We start from the raw sequence: 19,107 nt of genomic DNA, 5'->3' as shown, positions 1-19,107 counted from the left end.
ATAATATAGTATAGATAGGGGTTGAAGAGTGTCCCTCAACTATACAGATGGACAGTAACATTTTTTTATCTCTTCCATTCCTAACTACTTTTTATACTCATTAAATTTCAAAACACCACACACAGAATTTAATACCAACTAGGGAGAAAGCCCGTGCGATGCACGACATGCATAATAGTTATTGTTTGTTCGTGGTAAGACGTCTGACACGGCCGGTGCATAACATGTAAGACAATACGGCTACAAAGGGGCGTGCTAAAACTTTATTAAACCATGGACCATAAGTTGTTTCCTTGCAAAACTTGTCAGCCAAAAAGAAGTGAAAAAAGATGTCTTCCAAGGAAAAAACATGAAACAGAAAAAGGAAAAACGCATAAACTCTCGCACGCCTTCCTATCTTATTGGATAACACATAGACCAAAATTTAGCTAACGCATGCCACCGTCATCCCCAATCCCATCACCAGCCAACTGACTGCAGTGAAATAACGAAAAGAAAACTATTAAAAATGGTATACTATGTTTACGTATATATGCATCGAAAAGTAGTACGGGTTTTCATTACTAACACTAAGTGCAGACGGTATACCTTTCATGTGGGTCACTGTCAACTGTTTCTTCTGAATCCGAATCTGCATAAGCAGGCCTGGGAAGGAAAAGCACGAAACATTTATGTAGACGGTTATCCAAAAATAAATATGCACAATTACATTGTTTATGGAAATCAATCAATTATAGTTGAATATGCACGTGCCCCAAACTACGTGGATAAATTAAGAGTTATTATTTACTTATATGAAGCCTAGAAAGCAAAGGGGTGGCAACAATCGAAACAGAACAATGAAAATGGAAAGGTCGTTCACTTTGATGACATTTGATGGTAATATTTTCATTTCATGGCTGAAGTAAAAAATTGTTGAATATTTATTCATAGAGGTACTTATAATCTTCAGAAATGAATGTTTTAATAAACATATATGAAGAGATGACATCAGAAACAAAAACAATGGAGGAATGTAAGAACACACTGTTGTTGACCAGAAAAGTCAACTGATGTAAAAAGCCCCCAAGCTCACGTTAGTTGAGAACAAAAAACCTTCAAAGGTTTGTTTTCCAACCCTCCATTTGAGTCTCAATAGCAAGGTACATCATCTTCAAGTCCTGCAAGTGTTGTACATAAAAATATTATGAAGTTATAACGGGTCATTTTTGTAAAAATATACCTGGCAAACAGGCGGGTTGCGGTGTGTTGGGGCACGGGTCAAAACGGGTCATTTTTGTGTATAGTATTAATTCTTTCTAAATCATGGCTTGAAAATTTAAGATTCAATCACGTGTTAACAACAATAGATAAATGTAAGCAACATCTAAAGATTACTATGTAAATAGTGAAAAAGAACTGCAATTTCGTTAATATATATGCACAGATACAAACCTTGCCGACAAGTTGCACAAATGGATGACCACAACTCCACAAGCAGCAGAACTCATAACATATCACATGTATACACTTCAATAAAAATGTCGCATGTTAACTGCCAAACATGAGTGAATTATTTGAAATCATGAAAAGACAGAAATTTTAGTAAGACGTACCTCAACACCAAAACGAATTAGATAGACCATGATATTACACTGAAAAGAATTAAGAAACGCTCGTTAATATACATTCATAAACAGAGACATTTCCACGAACACCTTGGCTACACTACTCTCACAACAAAATTAATAATTCCAATCAAAATAACCATCCAAAAATGAAATTGTGGAAGGCTAATACCACAAAAAAAAAAAAACAAACAAACACAAATCATCAGAAGGAAAAAAAAATGTTGCTTGAAGAGAGAGTATGAATGCAAACGAAATGATCAATTAAGTTTAGATTGTCTTACCAGGTTTTAAGCGTCATCAAATTGCTTGAAGCTTTGAAGCACTGTTTGGTGCGATTAATTAGAAGAAAGCGAGTGTAAACCCTAGCAGTAGTTGATCGCAATTATAGAAGTTCTCTGCTAACTCATCTCTCATCTCTCTCTCTACGAATCTGGAAACGTGACGACTGGGTACTACGTGGAACACACTTCTCATCAAATCCAACCACTTTTATCTTTCAGGGGTGCGATTGAAACGGAGGGGATTGAAAAGACGAATTGAAGGAAATACGATTCAGGAGATACATTCAATGAAGGAGAGTAAGAAGGGCGATTCTCTCTCTCTCTCTCTCTAAAGAAGTTGTGGGTCAATATGTTTTGTTTTGATTGAAGAAGAAGAAGATGAATCGTATGGAATGAAATGTGATAGGGCTCTTCAACTAATGAACGATGAAGGTAGAGCAAGGGTTTCAAAGGAAATTAAGTCATTGATGGATGAAAATGATTACACTCCAAACAATTAAATCAGGGGTAATATGGGAAGAAAATGGTAAAAAGATAGACATTTGTTTTTGAGTCTCTTCATATCTCATCTTAAAATTGTTGAAAATTATTAAAAGGTAGAAAACCCAGTTTAATTAATAAGGTATATCTTAAAAAAAAACAAAAGGATAGTAGGTGTTAAAAAGTTTATAACAAACTTGATGCTAAATTGCTAATAAATTATGATTTGAATGCTATAAAGCCATGGTTTTATAGAATTATGGCTAACTGATAATTTATGTCTTTCATTGATACATAAAAACCAACAAAACCAACATAGAATTGTGTTTAACCTACAAAATACTCAATACTTTTTTTTATGGTCAATGCGATCTTTTTCTTTTTTCATTTTCTTTTTCTTTTTGTTTTGCATAATCAAGTGACATGGAACCAAAAGTTAAAATAAATCGTATATTTAAAATTTATATTACCAAACCTCTTAAGAAAATCTTTTTATATTATATTTATCCATACTATTAAATCATGAAAATCCCAAATATTGTATGTCTAACCTTTAATTCAATCAATTAATTCATTTATTATTATAAAACTTTTATTTAATTCCTTAATTTAATACAATTAATGGAAGACATAAGTGGACATAGATTCCATGGATGAAATGTCTAGATTTCCCTCAAAGTGTCTTAAAATTTTGGACAATGTCCAAGTTTAACCCCTCTAAAATGGCTTGCTTCATTTGTACATGGGGATTCAAGATTTGTACATATGGCAAAATTACGAAAAGGGTAGAAAACGCAGTTCTCTTAATATAGTATTATAGATATTTTATGATTATCCCTAAACTAATCTCATTTAGTATTGTACTATAAGCATTAAAACTTGCAATATTATTTTAAATACTGCATTTAAAACATCATAAATATTGATTTTAAAACAGAACATGTAACTAAATTTTAGATTATATATAGATATATCATGGATGTCCGAATTTTTTTTGGACGTACATGATTGTGGTCATAATAACAGTTTTTAGAGTTAATAAACTAGAATTATAAATTAAAAAATACTGTACATTTGTGATTTGTATGTATTTACTTTTTTACATTTTAGACTTCACTACCTTTGGTTAATTGTGTAATGCTTATATTTCTTTTGTATAGCTCATTAGCTCAATATATATCATCAACACTAACAAGGGGAGAAAGGCGCCAATTCCATCACACGCAAATCATTTCCCCCGCTTCCACCAGTCCCTCCATTTCCCCCACCACTCGCCGCCGTAACCGCTTCACACACACCGTACAAACATAACCACCGGTTTCACCTCTACATATACACACTATCCGATAGCAATGGAACCGCCACCGCTTTCACCTTCTCTTCCACTCGCACCACCACAACCACCACTGCAACCGCAACCACCACCACCACCATCGGTTTCATCTCTCCCTATACACTATCCGATACCAATGGAACCGCCACCGATTTCACTTTCTCTTCCACTCGCACCACCACAACCACCACCACCACCACAACAACCACTACCACCACCACCACCACCACCGCAACTTCACAATTCTTCTGTTAACGGCAACTACAAATTTCGTTGCGCTGGTTGTGGAAAGAAATCGACGGTTGGACCGGGGATGACCGAGTTTGTATGTCGTAAATGTCACTTGACGCAAGTGTTGCCGCCAGATCTGGTACGACCACCGGCACCGGTTCAAGTTCCGTGCGTTAACTGTAAGGCTATGGTTTATGTTCCTCATGGTTTAGCACGATTTGCGTGCCCTAACTGCAATACGGAAGTTGCAGCTCCTCCACCTCCTGAGGAAGTCAACGAGGTGTTTATGTTTTTTACATTCCTTCATTCTTTTTGTTTATATTTTTTATCATCTAGGTTTTCATGTTACTGTTTAGGCATATCAGGTACAAATAAAATTAACCTACAAACACACGTGAATAACTATGCTAAACATGTACGAATAACTAGACTAACTAGATTAATTATTATCACTATGGTTGTAGCGTAATTACTCTAGGTCAAAACGCTACAACTAGGTTAATAAAACTACTCTAGTTGAGTTCCTATGGTGTAAGTCTTACAAGGTGCAAATATAGGAACATTTACGAGTATGGTAATTTGTGGCTCAAAAAAATACTCTGGTTTAAATGAAAATTATTCTGGTTATTTGTACGTTTAGTATGATAAATTCTGTTTTGTATTTGATGCTAACACTATACATACTCTTTTTATACCTCTTTTTGTTAGTTGCCTTAATATGAATGTCCTATATATACACTATTTCAAATGTGCACGCTAACGTATGACCTAGTGGTCTAGTGGTATGGTGTTACACACAAGTTGTGTGTGTGTGTTCGCAAGAGTAAGGTTAGGTCATAGTTGTCGCTATGTATATGCTACATAGCAAATAGCGACAAATAGCGACCACTATTTTATAAATAGCGATACACTAGAAAAAGAATTTTGAAAATTTTTATATGTGTATCAAAATACCTTGGTATATATGCTATTTTTACATGTATATTTAACAAAAACTTATAGATCCAGCTATTTTATAGCTATATCTAATTGCTATTTACATAAAAAAGCCTAACTGTCGCTATTCACGCTATTGGTCGCTACGACCCAGATAGCGACACTTGGTCGCTTTGCTACATAGCGCGCTATAGCGGTCGCTATAGTCGCTATAGCCGCTATTGACAACTATGGGTTAGGCGTTATTTAGATGTAAAAAGCTACTTTTAAAAAATATATGCACACTAGCATGCCTGTCACACCAAAACGGGCAGAATGAGGTCATACAAACCCGTATGACCTTTTTAGACCAGAAATCTGTCATGTTATGTAGGCATTCACAGCAAACTTTTACGTCATACGGCCTGTATCACTTTTGACACAACAAACCACCACCAAGATCGGTTGGTTTTAGCATAGTTATACGGGTCTGGGTAGCAGCTTGTATAACACTTTATACTGGCTTGTAGGTGCATTTTCGCGATGCTAAACGGTCTGTATAGGGGGGTTATATGGCAAAAATGTATACGTCACATATAGGCAGTCAGTGGTGTGTGAAAAGTATGTCGGTGGTGTACATGTAACTTTGCCATATCATGATTCACAAAGAGGTCATCCATACTTTGGCTGAAAGAAGTTGTACTACGGAACTTGTTTCATTGCGATTTGCGATTATAAATATTTTACGATTTTTATCTTCTTAATGATGGGGACTAAACTATCAATGGATACAATATGGCACACTGGAATTTTCATGAGCAGAGGATGCTTGGAGATCCGAAAGTAGTTTTGTTATAATCACTGAACTGGATTCAGTCATTATAAAATGTGTCTGGATTTTCAGATCAAGTAATGAAGCACAAAATGCAGGCTACCATCCTTACTTCGGTTATAATTATATCCTAAAATGGTGTTTGTTTTTCATTACATTTTTGTTTCACCTGCTGAATTACACTGTTTCAGGTAGCTATTGAAGTGGAACGAGAAGAAGATGGTGGAGGCGTTGTGGGAGAAACATTTACCGACTATGTGAGTCTCTATGCTTCTCATGAGCTCTTCACAAAGTGATCTCTTATCACAAACCCAAAACCACTTTAATCTTTGGCTTATATCTATACTATATATGAATGCAGCGCCCACCAAAGATGTCTATCGGTCCTCCACATCCAGATCCTATTGTGGAAACCTCTTCTTTAGCTGCAGTACAACCGCCTGAACCCACATACGATCTTAAAACAAAGAATTACTTGGAAGCTACAAAAGCACTATCTTGTCTGCAGATTGAGACACTAGTTTATGCCTGCCAGGTTATATTTATAACGTAACTTTGAACTTTGAATCTATGCTGTTAAATCGGTGATATATCACCGATATAGCGGTTATCGGTTCTCATGTAAAGTATCAGTGTCAAATATCGGTCAGAATATTTGTACTGATATTATCGGCGATATTGACCGACATATCACCGGTTTTCCGGATATGAGTATCTTTCTTCTTAGTTCTACCATTCGTCTTTCTTTTTATTGCTGCCATTAGTGTTTTAAGTCTTAATTGTTAATTGTTAGTGTTTTAAGTCTTAATCAGTTACTACTTGCTACAATTGTTAGTGTTTTGCAAGTTGCAAAAGGTTAATTTGTTAATGGTAGGAGACTATACTGAATTGTTAGTGTTAAATTGCTGTGTATAAAATTTTTACATGATATTAGAATTATCAATATCCCACCGCAATAACCTATATTTCAAATATCGGTCTTTGACCAATATCTGATTTTTTACTGCATTAACTGCTTAGCTAATAAGCTATGCTTGCGTTATAATCTGTTTTTTTCTTCACAGAGACACCTTCAGCACCTTGATAATGGCACCCGGGCAGGATTCTTTATAGGAGATGGAGCTGGTGTCGGTAAAGGACGTACGGTTGCGGGGCTTATTTGGGAGAATTGGCAGCATGGGAGGAGAAAAGCACTGTAAGGGCTTTGTTGATGGTTACATATGCTTGATGTTGTTTGAGAGATATTTGATTGATATGATGGGTATGCTCTGTTTATCATGTTGGTAACACTAATTGATGATTTCAGGTGGATTTCGGTTGGGTCAGACTTAAAGTTTGATGCAAGAAGAGATTTGGATGATGTTGGAGCAACGTGTGTTAAAGGTATTGATGTGAACTTGTATGTTTGGATGAGCAATATATGTGTTGTTAAGTACGGTCTGCAACTTTCATCTCTGTCCTATGCATTGAATATTTTAGCTGGCACGAGTGATATATATATATATAGGGTCTAGCTTTTAAGATTTAGGGTTTGGCTTTTAGGGTTTATAGTTTAGATTTTACGGTTTAGCTTAGGTTTTAGCTTTAGGATTAAATTACCTACATGTATGTAGGCTATGTGTATGTAAAAATATATGGTTTATTTATGTGTATATAATACACATATGAATGTAAGAAACATAAAATTTAAAAATTTATGAACCTTAAAGCCCAAAATTTAGTGATTTAGTGTTCTTTTTGTTCTCGCAATAATTAGTGTTCTGTAATGATCCATATATATATATATATATATAGCGGAAGGTTAACGTACAATAGCCCCTTAATGTGTGACGGTACGCGACTGTGCAAAGTGAATTACGCATGTTCAATAATACATAATTATGCACGTGATTTGCATAATTACGCATGGGGGTTGGGTTAACCCTAATTATGCATGTTATTTTGGTGGTCGCGTACCGTCGCATGTTAAGAGACTTTTGTATTTTAAATTTTCAATATATATATACACACACATATATATATGTGTGTGTGTGTGTGCATGTATATATACATATGTGTGTGTATGTTTGTATGTCAGTACGCATGTGTGTGCAAGCCCAAATCATGTTATGGTCTTCTTTTCTCTTCGTCTATTGGCACACTTTGGTGACTCTTTGACTAAAAGCCTATCTTTACAAAAGGATGTATTATTCGTTTTTCTTTTTTTGCTGATCCCACTGACTAGAACATTCAAAGCTTACTCATGGTGACAGTAGTTATCATTTGCTTGTAGTGCATGCCTTGAACAAACTCTCCTATTCCAAGCTTGATTCCAAGTCTGTTGGGATTAAAGACGGTGTTGTTTTCTCGACATATAGCACTCTTATAGCTTCTACTGAGAATGGCCGCTCTCGGTTAAAGCAGCTTGTGCAGTGGTGTGGATCAGAATATGATGGGCTAATCGTATTTGATGAGGTACCAATATATGTGTATATATATATATATGTGTGTGTGTGTGTGTGTGTATATATATATATCATTATATCTTTTTACAGGTTAAGACTGTATAATTGAGTTAATATGGCTGTTTGTGCAAGCAGTTGATAACCAAATTTAACGTCCGTGAGACTATTTTGCTTGATTGTAGTGCCACAAGGCCAAAAATTTGGTTCCTGAAGTAAAAGGACAAGCAACACAAACGGGTAAAGCAGTTGTTGAACTTCAGGTATGTTTTCTCATCAATTCATGAAAGCACCTGCTGTTTTTATTTATAGAAGATCTTGCAACTGTTATTTGTTATTATTGGGAATGAATTTTTTTGTTGTCTATGGGGCTGTTATGGCATCATCCGTATTTTTAAATGGAAAAATTAATGAGTTGTTATGCTAAAGAGAGGGCGTAACTAGATACCAATTACCTCAGAGAAAATAAAAGAAGTTTTAGAAGATTTTGTTTTTAATGATAATCTCGATGTGAGGACTTGTATGTTTATTCAAGCTTGCTATTTAAAAGTTAAGGTATTTAAAATGGGACATAAATTATGTGATTTATTTAGTGTATGCACGATAATTAATTTTCAGGTATATATAGTTGAACTAATATCTTTGCATAATTTAACGATATAATCTAATCGAATTCCCAAAGCAATAAACATACATAAATAACGTTGCATTTATGATATTACATCATGTAGTGATACTGTTTTTTTAAGGTTCTATTCTTCTAAGATCTCTGTTTCTGCTCATTTTGACTTTTTTTTTCTAGCTTTATTTGGTGCACATTGCCTCTTGAACTAATATCTTTGCATGATTATTGATATAAAGATATAATCATTTATGCTCAATCATAACAGGCGCGGCTTCCGGAAGCACGCGTTGTTTATTGTTCTGCAACTGGTGCATCAGAACCCAGAAATCTGGGTTATATGGTCCGGCTTGGTCTTTGGGGAGCTGGAACTTCTTTTGTGGATTTTACTGAATTTCTAGGTACACATATTTCTTTTTTTTTGGGAAGTGATTGTTTCACCCCTTTTCATATAATCATATATAATATAAAATCTTGATGCAGATGCTATGAACAAAGGAGGAGTGGGGGCACTTGAACTTGTTGCAATGGACATGAAAGCAAGGTTGGCAGTTATCATATATCATAGACAGCTTTTGTAACCGATTACCGTACCAATTAGGTTATTTTACATTTCAGAGGGATGTATGTATGTCGCACTCTGAGCTATAAAGGATCTGAGTTTGAAGTTGTTGAGGTTCCACTGGAGGCTAAAATGACGGTACTGCAGTTTTTGTGTCTTTACATGTAAAATATCTATCTATTGATATTTGATGATCTGCAGGAGATATACAAAAAAGCTGCTGAATTTTGGGCTGATTTGAGGGTGGAATTGCTATCTGCAAGTGAACTTGTTTTTGAGGAGAAGGCTAAGTCAGCTATGCGGTGGAGACTATACTGGGGAAGCCATCAGGTTTGGCAGCTCAAATTTGTTTTACATTCATATGTGTACCGTGTACTGGAATGTTTCCTTGCTTACTTTTTTGTTTATATGTTTTGTTGCTTCTGTTATATTGTAGCGTTTCTTTAGGTCTGTATGCATGTCAGCAAAGGTGCCTGCTGTTGTAAGCCTTACTAAGCAGGCGTTAATAGAAAACAAGTGCGTGGTCATTGGTCTTCAGAGCACCGGGGAGGCAAGAACAGAGGATGCAGTAACAAAATATGTGAGTTTTCTTTTGCGGTGTGAGGTTTAATGGGGAACACTAAAAAATGGGGAACCGAGGGAAACCGACTCAAAGGAATTTGATTCATTCCAGCTGTATTGGAACCGACTCGTCGAACCCTATAATATATATATATTTAGGGTTTAGCTTTTAGGGTTTGACTTTTAGGGTTTGGGGTTTTAGTCTTATGGTTTAGCTTTAGGGTTTATCATTTTAGGGTTTAGGGTTTACTCTTTAGCTTTTAGGGTTAAGATTTTACGGTTTAGCTTAGGTTTTATTCTTATAGTTTACCTTTAGGGCTTTCCCACTTTTTTAGTGTTCCCCATTGAACCCAACCCTTATTTTGCATATTAAATTAAAAATGCATGTGTTCTGATTTTTCGTTTATTTTTTGGAAGGGGACTGAACTTGATGATTTTATTTCTGGACCTCGTGAGCTGTTACTTAAATTTGTTGAAGAAAACTATCCTCTACCTGACAAGCCTCAATCTCCGCCAGGTGTTCATTACTTCATTAGCTCATGTGATGAGGAATTTGTAATTTTATTTTTTTCAAGTTTACTAATATGATTTGCATTTTATATTATTATTCAACTAGTTGAAGATAATGTGAAGGAACTTCAGCGTAAGAGGCACTCAGCAAATCCTGATGTTTCATTTAAAGGGAGGGTTAGGAAAGCTGTAAAACGGGAACCTGCAAGTGAGGATGAGAGCGGTGAAGAGTCAGAATGGGAACCTCCAAGTGACGATGAGACTGCTGAAGAGTCAGATTGTAAGTTTTTATATTCATTGATGTGTATTCTTTTCATTGAACAAGTAAAATTTCAAATGCGGTTTCTTAACTAAGGCTATTTCTAATTGTTGTTCAACCACGTAGCTGATTCTGACTATGCATCTGAGAAATCTGATGCTGAATCTGTGGACCGCTCTCACGCAAGACATCCGTATTCAGCAGAATTACTAAAAAGGTGTGATTATATAATTTATTTGCTGTTTATGTCGCTTTAATTGTGTTACCAAATGCTGTGTGGTGGAATGTGTTAGATATGAAACTGCCGTAGAGCATAAGTCAAAGCTTTTGGACACAATTCGTACTTTTGACCTTCCAAACAATCCATTGGATGAACTCATTGATCAGGTATCTATTAACTGAGGTTCTGCCATACAAATGTCTATATATGTGTGTGTGTTATCATGAATATTTCTCAATATCTATTTTTCAAATGATTGCAGCTTGGAGGCCCTGATAATGTTGCAGAAATAACAGGAAGACGAGGTATGCTTGTTAGGGCCTCCAATGGAAAAGGAGTCACTTATCAGTTCCGTAACACGTAAGTTTATGCTTGATTTCTATTGTTAGCATAATATTTAGTTTTTGTATTCAGCAGCTGATGCACTCTCTTATATCCATTCAGAAAGGATGTAACTACGGAAATGGTCAACATGCATGAAAAACGACTTTTCATGGACGGTAAGAAACTGGTTGCTATTATTTCTGAAGCTGGATCAGCAGGCGTTTCTTTGCAGGCTGATAGAAGAGCACTAAACCAGGTAAATACACGAAAGGACCTACATTATAAATAAGATCAACTTCAACATCTTTTAATGTTTTGTAACAGAAAAGAAGGGTCCATGTAACTTTAGAACTACCTTGGAGTGCTGATCGTGCAATACAGCAATTTGGGAGGACTCACCGTTCAAATCAAACGTCTGCACCTGAGTACAGGTAAGATATGTCAATCTGTTTACTATATTATAACTTACTTATAGAGGTGCTCAAAAGAATCTGGATCTGAATCCGAAATATCTGAAAATCCATATCCGAAATATCGGATATCCGAAAATTGTATAATCCGAATTTTCGGATTCGGATGTGGATTTTTAAAATGTTTGGATAATCAGATTATCCGATATCCGAAAACTAAAATAAATAGTAAATAGATATTATATGAGGAACTATGTTTAGTTTAAAAATAGTAAATAATCGGACTCAGATGTGGATTTATGAACATCGTTTTGTCTCCAGTGTTGGAAAGTTGAAAAATCGAATACAAGTTTAGTTTTACCCTATGCACGATACAATTTTTTATTTTAACTTCTATAAATTTGGATATCCGTTTAAATATCCGAATCCGTATCCGAAATTTCGGATATGGGGGGGGGGGCGAAAACGTATATACCCACAAATTTCTATACGAAAACTACATATATAACACTCCCCGCCCCTCTTATCCTTCGCCCATGGGTATCATGCTACGGCTATATCAAGTTTTCATTTTATTGTAAAAATCACTTCTTAGGTTACTGTTTACAAATCTTGGAGGTGAACGGCGATTTGCTTCCGTTGTAGCAAAGCGACTAGCGTCACTTGGAGCTTTGACACAGGGTGATCGACGGTAAATTTGTTCTTTAATATAACAAAGATTAACATTGTAATAGTATAGTTTAACTGTTTAAGATAAGTATTCATTAGTTGGCATTTCTATTATAGGGCTGGACCATCTCTTAGCGCCTTTAATTATGATAGTTTGTATGGGAAACATGCGTTGTATAAGATGTATAGCGGAATTATGGAACAGGTTATATCTTATCTTCTTTGACCTTTTTTTTCTGTTCTTTCTATTTCTCCTGATGTGGGTCCCCTTTCAACCAACGATAACTTTATTTCTCAGGATTCTTTTCCAGTTGTGCCACCAAACTGTTCATTCGAAAATCCCCATACAATCCAAGATTTTATTGAAACGGCCAAAGCTGCTCTTGTTTCTATTGGCATTATTAGGGATACAGTTGTTGATGGTATTTTTTTGCAACACACTTGTCGGTTAGCTATTTTTTTATACCATTAATTTGTAGTTTTATTACAATAATATATTGTTACGTTAATTTGTACAGAAAATGGCAAGGTTTCTCGGAAGCTTCGTGGCCGCATAGCTGATCCAGATTGGAATGATGTTGGACGTTTTCTGAATCGGCTTTTAGGATTACCACCAGAGATCCAAAACAGGTTATGCCTTTTAATATTTAACTAGCGGGTTCGAAACATAGATAAAAATAAGCAAAGGTCTAAATAGTAACTATATTAAAGTGTAAGTGTAAATAATGAAAATTATAAAAAAGGAAACTTTATTAAAGTTGAGGGGCTATGTATGTCATTACCAAAGTTGAAGGGCCAAAGTTGTTGATGTTGACAAAAGTTGAGGAGCTAAACATGTCACTATTAAAGTTGAGGGTCTAAACATGTCATTATTAAAGTTGAGGGGCTAAGTATGTCATTACCAAATTTGAGGGGCCAAATATGTCATTACCAAAGTTGGGGGACGAAAGTTGGTTGATGTTGACAAAAATTGAGAGGCTAAACGTAGTATTATTAAAGTTGAGGGGCTCAATATGTCATTACCAAAGTTGAGTGGCCAAAGTTGGTTGATGCCAAAGTTTAGGGGCTAAAGTTGGTTTATGTTGACAAAATGGTATAGAATTTCTGTTTCCCCAATTTCCAGTATGATGCTTAATATCAAATTATTATTTGCAGGCTTTTTGAATTGTTTGTTAGCACCTTTGATCATCTTCTTAACAAGGCACGTCTCGAAGGACATTTAGATACCGGCATTGTTGATTTCAAAGCTAACACTATCGAGCTACAAGGAACTCCAAAGGTTATACTTCTTATATAGTTATAATTTGTACAGTGTAACATATATACAGTGTTAACTGTGAACTTCCATCTTTTTGGCAGATTGTTCATACTGATCATATGTCTGGGTCGTCCACCGTACTATACACTTTTGTTATGGATCGTGGTATTACCTGGGAGGTACGGTTTTTATTCACTGGGCTTCAGTGTTGGTTAAAAAAATACTTTGTATTTTATTAAGCCTGTGACATTTTCATGTTTTTTAGGCCGCATCTGCTTTGCTTAATGAGAAACAAAAAGACGTGTCGGGTTCGTCTGCTAGCGGGTTTTATGAGTCTAAGAGAGAATGGCTTGGGAGAAGACACTTTCTTTTGGCAATTGAAAGGTATCAACGTTCTGACCACCATCTTCATCTTCGTAGTCAAAAGCGCAAAACGCACTAGATACAAATATGCGCAATAATAAAAAATTAAAAGTAATATATTGTTCTTCACTGAGACGAGTTCCTCTGTCTTTCAGCTCTCCTGGAACATTCAAGATATTTCGTCCTGCTACTGGAGAAACGACCCGGTAGAAAAATTCAAAACCTCCTTCCCTTCATTATATATGTGTGTCTATATTTATATAGGATCAGGTTTAATTGAGAACCTCCCTTGAGTTGTGAGAACCGTGAGGATTCCCACTTCCTGTGTGAGTTTTTCAACCAAATTTTGCACAAAGGTAGATTAACACCTAACAAAGACACATTTGAAAAAAAAATCCGAAAAAAATTTACGAGCCGGTTTTTTTTTCGACATGTAAGTTTCAATTACGGTGCTTAAATCACTGTAGAGAAAATGTTTTAGTGATTCTGCCCCCTCGTAAAAAGTGCCCTCTGATTTTTTTTTCTGGAAAGGTATTTTTTTTTTTAATTTTTTGGTAAAAAATTGAAAAAAATTTTTGGAAGTAGTTCTTGTGGTTCTCACAACTCAATTTAGTTCCTATATTATATATATATTTTGTAATGGTTCGGTGTCCATTTTTTTGTCTCGACTTGCAGGGAAATGCCCATAACCGAGCTGAAGGACAAGTACAGAAAGCCGAAGTCATTAGAAAAGGTGCAACGTGAATGGGAGGACGAATATGAAGTTTCATCCAAGCAGGTATAACATACGGTTTATGTAGTATAAATGCATAATCCCAACTTAATTATATAAATCATGTGACTAGTTTATTTATTAACGAACTATTTGCTGACCTGGCAGTGCATGCATGGTCCAAAGTGTAAGATTAGAAGCTTTTGTACAGTTGGCAAAAGAATACAAGAAGTAAATTTACTTGGTGGCTTGATTCTTCCTATCTGGGGAACAATCTCAAAGGCCCTATCCAAACAGGTATACAAGGTTTTTTTTTTCACGAATTGGTGTGATTCGGTAGTTATATAACGATAAGTTTAAAATTTATATTGAATACAGTCCCGCAAAGCCCATCAACGACTGCGTGTTGTGGGCATTGAGACAACAACCGATAATGAAAGAGTTGTTGGACTTCTTGTTCCCAATGCAGCAGTAGAATCCGTACTTAAAGGTCTCTCTCTCTCTCTTACACACACACACACACTTGATGACATGGCTATGAACGCTTACCTTTATTTATGACAGATTTAGGCATCTAGCATGGGTTCAAGATATCGATGACTAACATAGAATTCAGTTGCTACGCCATTTTGTTGATATCAATGATGCATAATAGTAATGATACTCAAACAGGAAAGTCTTTTGGAGTATGTTTTGATCTTCTACCTGGTCTCAGTTTTGTAACTATATTTTAGTGATCGGGGATTACTAATTATAGTAATGATACCCAAACAGGAAGTCTTTTGCAGTATGTTTGATCTTCTGCCCATTGGTTTTGTACCCCGGTCTCAGTCTTTTTGTAACTATGTTCTAGCGATCGGGAATTACTGTTTATACTAATGATATCCAAACAGAAAAGTCTTTTGCAATATGTTTGATTTTTTGCCCAATTGTTTTGTACCACTCTCAGTATTTTGATCAGGAATTCCAAACAAAGCCACATGCTTGTAAAACTGTGGAATTAAATCCACAAGTCTTCTCATAAAAATTGTTAATTATGATGAAGTTATTGACTAATATTAATAGAAAATATAAATTGAAGTAACGCTTTCGTTCACAGTGATCATGGTCTGTCTGGTTCAGCTTGTTTGATAGAAAATGTTATGGAAATAACATTTTTATTCTAACTGGCCGGGTTTGATTGTTTAACGGTTTGAACCGATTTCTTTTACAAAATTGTTCATTTGAGTATTATATTTAAATGGTAAAGATTGTTTTGAGTATGATACATAACTATACTTGTAAAATTTCAAAATGAAAATAAAAATAGAAAACACACAGGTATATAAAAAGTTAAAAGCGCTAGGCTTTACATGGCCAGTTCCAAGTTCCAAATCAACGTCAAAGGGTTAATATGCCAAACCACCAAAACCAAACTGTGTAACAAACGATATAAATCTCAAATCGGCTGATTTGCCTTGCATACAGTTTCGATAACAACTGCCTCTATTTTCTATTTTTATCCACTTATTCTGAATTTAAGAAGGTCAAGAATTTAGTTTCCTCATATAAAAGATAAAACAGAAGCAAAATACACAATGAAAACCATCAATTGATATCATCTTCAGGTACATCATAAACTTTCTTCTTTCTTGTTGCAAGTTCATCAATCATCATAAACTCGATAAATTACAGAACATTCTGATAAAAGTGTAATCTCACCAGATCTTCCCTTCTTCATTTGTCGGCTTGAGAGGGGTTGACGGGTTGAACTCTGATGTATGGATTTCTGGTTAAGGTTTCCCCCTTCAAAGCAGCAACGTACCTATCATTCGTATCTTCCTTCCTCTGCAGCTCCCCGAGGAACTCTCCCAGCCTCTCTTTGTTCACTTTTCCCATCAACTGTTTCACATACAAATTCATGTTGTTATATGCTCTAATCAACGATTGTCTAATCTCAAGTACACGATGAATTCTCTAAACCCTAAGCTTGGTTTTAAGAAGTGCGCCTGGGTCGTGAAGTGATCTGGAAAACACCCCTCATGCGCATTTGGGTCAAAACTTTGGTATGTAGGAGCCTTAATATGTAAAACAAGTAAACAACCAAAGCGCTGAAGAAATCAAGAAAAGGTTTATTGATTAAAAAAACTAATATGTAAAAGAATGAGAGAGAGAGAGAGAGAGAGAGAGAGAGAGAGAGAGAGAGAGAGAGAGAGATGTAGCTTCTGGTAGTACGTAAAGCTTATTTAGTTATACACAGAGCCACGCCTCCCTAAGTAGTCAAAGTCTCAAGGCGCAAACCAGTTGCCTAGGCACAAGACACTTACAAAGCGAGGGCTCAAGGCAAAATAAAGCAAGGCGTTATTGCTGCGCCTAGGCGAGTGCCTTTGACTACATAACACCTCGTGTACGTGAAGCTCTCGCATCAACTTTCGGGATCTAAACTAAAGGCCTCGGATCACTTTGCAATTTCTTAAACCAAGCCCTAAATTTAAGCAGACCAACTTCTAAGGGTGTACGGGGTGTAAGAGTGGAATGCATTCGGTGACCCCATTCACCTAAGGGGAACACCGCCGCCATCCCTTAGGTGAGTGGGTGAGGGGAGTGAAATGGGTGGGGGTTCACCGAAGAGAGGGGAGGAGAGAGGGAGAGCTTGACCAATCAATGCTTTTCTTTTTTTTTTTTTTTTTTTTTTTTTTTTTTTTTTTTTTAAAACCAATTCACCTAAGAGGGGAGTGCCGCCATCAATTTAGGGTGTTAGGGGAGTTTAAGAGGGGAGTTGACGTGGCACACGAGGATTGGTTGGGCGTAAGAGAGGGGACTCACATCTTAGGTGAGCACCCCTTACACCCTTATCTTCTAATAATTAACCCCTAAACCCTAAATTATCACATTCTAATCATAAAGATATCCTATAATTAGCAAACATCAAATCAAGTAAACAGAATATAACCTAACTAACACTCACAAATCAAATCAAGTAAACAGGATATAACCTAACTAGCACATCAAATCAATTGAAATATGTACTAACTAGGGTATCGGGGCGAGCATCACGACGGAGCTGTGCTTCGAGCTGATCGTTGCGTGAATTGGTGAACTGCATGACGTAATAGCCGACGACACCGGGGACCACCGCACAGACGGTGGCGAAACCGAAGAAAAAGGGCTTGGAGTCTCGTGTTTTCCTCACTAGCCATCGCCATGCGGAGCTTTTCTCCCACAGTATCGACATTTCTTCAATGGAAATGGAAATGGAGTCGGTGGAACGGGGATTTAGAAGTTTGTACTTTGGGTTCGAGATGTCAAAGACCAAACTACAAGGAGTATTTGTGTAATTTAAACCCCTTTTGGTTACAAGCTTACGTAGATGCGAAGGTCAACTCATAATATAGTTAGTGGAACTAACGCTAATTAAGTTGAAAGAAAGTGAAAGTTCTAGCTAAATGTGGAAAGTACCAAACCGCAGGGGCTAAAACTGTAATTTTACTTAACTTATCTAAATTCCTGCAAGTTTATGTTGAAGGGAGTTGGTTTGTCACATGGTGTGATTATAAGGTTAAATATGGATGGAAGTGGAGGTGTTGGTTGTAATTAACCAAAAACCTAAATTAGAGAGACCAAAGGTGATAAATGGGGAAACTTTATTAAAAATATGGATATGTGTGTGTCGACATATGCAAAGGAAAAGAATGGGGTGGGGGTTCTCTCAAACAACTCCATTCCTTAAAATGATGATGAAATTGATCCCTAGTCTATTGCATGGAATGAAATCCTTCACCATCTAGCCCTAATTAATGAGCATGAGGTGAGTTGTAGAATCTTCAAAGATGAAGATGTATGTTAGATGGTTTTTGATTGTGGGAGTCTTGTATGAAATTATGGTAATTCTATGTGAATTAAGTAGGAATTATGTTGGAATTATGGTAATTCTATATGAGTCTACTTTTAACTAATAATCCCTAAAAATATGCAACACAGTCTACTACTATGTATCTAGTCAAGTTGGTAAATAATTATTTTATAACTGACTAATATTATCTAAAACAATATAGTTGAACTTATAATTCCTAAAAGTTTGGAACCCAGTTTAGAATTTATCTAGTAAAGATTGTAAATTTCTAGAGTATTTTATTTATATTACTTGTTATAAAAATGTTTATAAAATAATTATTTTTTTATTAACTTTATATCATAGTAAGTTCAGTTTTTTAGTTTAGCTTTAAAGTTTATTACTTTATTACTTTTTAATTAAAAAATGCAAATTATTAGATTAATATCCAAGAATAACTGCAATAATTATTTTTTTATTAGTTGACTTATAATTCCTAAAATTTTGGGACATAGTTTACTATTTATCTACTAAATATCGTAAATTAGTATTAAATAATTCCTAAAATTTTGGAATATAGTTTACTATCTATCTACTAATCCGTAAATTAGTATTAAATAATTCTTAAAATTTTGGAACATAGTTTATCTTCTATCTACTAAATATCAAAGTTTTGTTTTGTTATAAAAATTAATAATAAATA

General features: G+C 35.5%; 2 protein-coding genes and 1 long non-coding RNA gene across 4 annotated transcripts; 1 reads left to right on the top strand and 2 right to left on the bottom strand.

Annotated features, from left to right (window-relative positions):
* Positions 1-292: 292 nt before the first annotated feature.
* On the bottom strand, positions 293-2,346 carry LOC110899052. Its single transcript, XR_002569884.2, has 5 exons — positions 1,892-2,346; positions 1,596-1,634; positions 1,435-1,509; positions 589-1,160; positions 293-474 (listed from the first exon to the last, which is right to left on the bottom strand). It is a non-coding gene; the product is annotated as an uncharacterized LOC110899052 (long non-coding RNA).
* A 1,206-nt stretch (positions 2,347-3,552) lies between these two features.
* Positions 3,553-15,519, top strand: LOC110899050 (protein FORGETTER 1). Of its 2 annotated transcripts, none has more exons than XM_022145917.2 (31): positions 3,553-4,215; positions 5,874-5,939; positions 6,044-6,217; positions 6,747-6,877; positions 6,989-7,065; positions 7,955-8,136; positions 8,309-8,386; positions 9,014-9,146; positions 9,229-9,289; positions 9,364-9,445; positions 9,509-9,637; positions 9,744-9,887; positions 10,286-10,385; positions 10,485-10,658; positions 10,764-10,854; positions 10,931-11,024; positions 11,120-11,217; positions 11,302-11,437; positions 11,506-11,612; positions 12,187-12,282; positions 12,378-12,465; positions 12,559-12,682; positions 12,779-12,890; positions 13,416-13,539; positions 13,620-13,697; positions 13,784-13,902; positions 14,037-14,087; positions 14,557-14,659; positions 14,762-14,890; positions 14,972-15,083; positions 15,158-15,519. In XM_022145917.2, the coding sequence occupies exons 1-31, from the start codon at positions 3,724-3,726 to the stop codon at positions 15,169-15,171; spliced, it is 3,699 nt and encodes a 1,232-aa protein (XP_022001609.1). In that variant the 5' UTR covers positions 3,553-3,723; the 3' UTR covers positions 15,172-15,519. The 2 variants fall into 2 exon arrangements, with proteins under 2 accessions (XP_022001609.1, XP_022001610.1); XM_022145918.2 differs by having other exon boundaries at positions 10,491-10,658; positions 15,158-15,399.
* A 494-nt stretch (positions 15,520-16,013) lies between these two features.
* Positions 16,014-17,925, bottom strand: LOC110899049. The gene is made up of 2 exons (XM_022145916.2): positions 17,607-17,925; positions 16,014-16,474 (listed from the first exon to the last, which is right to left on the bottom strand). The coding sequence occupies exons 1-2, from the start codon at positions 17,805-17,807 to the stop codon at positions 16,310-16,312; spliced, it is 366 nt and encodes a 121-aa protein (XP_022001608.1). The 5' UTR covers positions 17,808-17,925; the 3' UTR covers positions 16,014-16,309.
* Between the last annotated feature and the right edge of the window lie 1,182 nt (positions 17,926-19,107).

This window comes from Helianthus annuus, chromosome 13 (assembly GCF_002127325.2).
Source record: "Helianthus annuus cultivar XRQ/B chromosome 13, HanXRQr2.0-SUNRISE, whole genome shotgun sequence".
Lineage (NCBI taxonomy): Eukaryota > Viridiplantae > Streptophyta > Magnoliopsida > Asterales > Asteraceae > Helianthus > Helianthus annuus.
The sequence above is the reverse complement of the archived record's forward strand: the minus strand, read 5'-3'. Positions and strand labels throughout refer to the sequence as shown.

Bases quoted from the DNA above. Each gene is read 5' to 3' on its own strand.
- LOC110899050 (XM_022145917.2), top strand. From the start codon at position 3,724: ATGGAACCGCCACCGCTTTCACCTTCTCTTCCACTCGCACCACCACAA. The intron at 11,218-11,301 runs GTAAGTTTATGC...ATATCCATTCAG, and splicing joins ACTTATCAGTTCCGTAACAC to AAAGGATGTAACTACGGAAA. The intron at 14,891-14,971 runs GTATACAAGGTT...TATTGAATACAG, and splicing joins CAAAGGCCCTATCCAAACAG to TCCCGCAAAGCCCATCAACG.
- LOC110899049 (XM_022145916.2), bottom strand. From the start codon at position 17,807: ATGTCGATACTGTGGGAGAAAAGCTCCGCATGGCGATGGCTAGTGAGG. The intron at 16,475-17,606 runs GTTAGTACATAT...TATGTGAAACAG, and splicing joins ATGCTCGCCCCGATACCCTA to TTGATGGGAAAAGTGAACAA.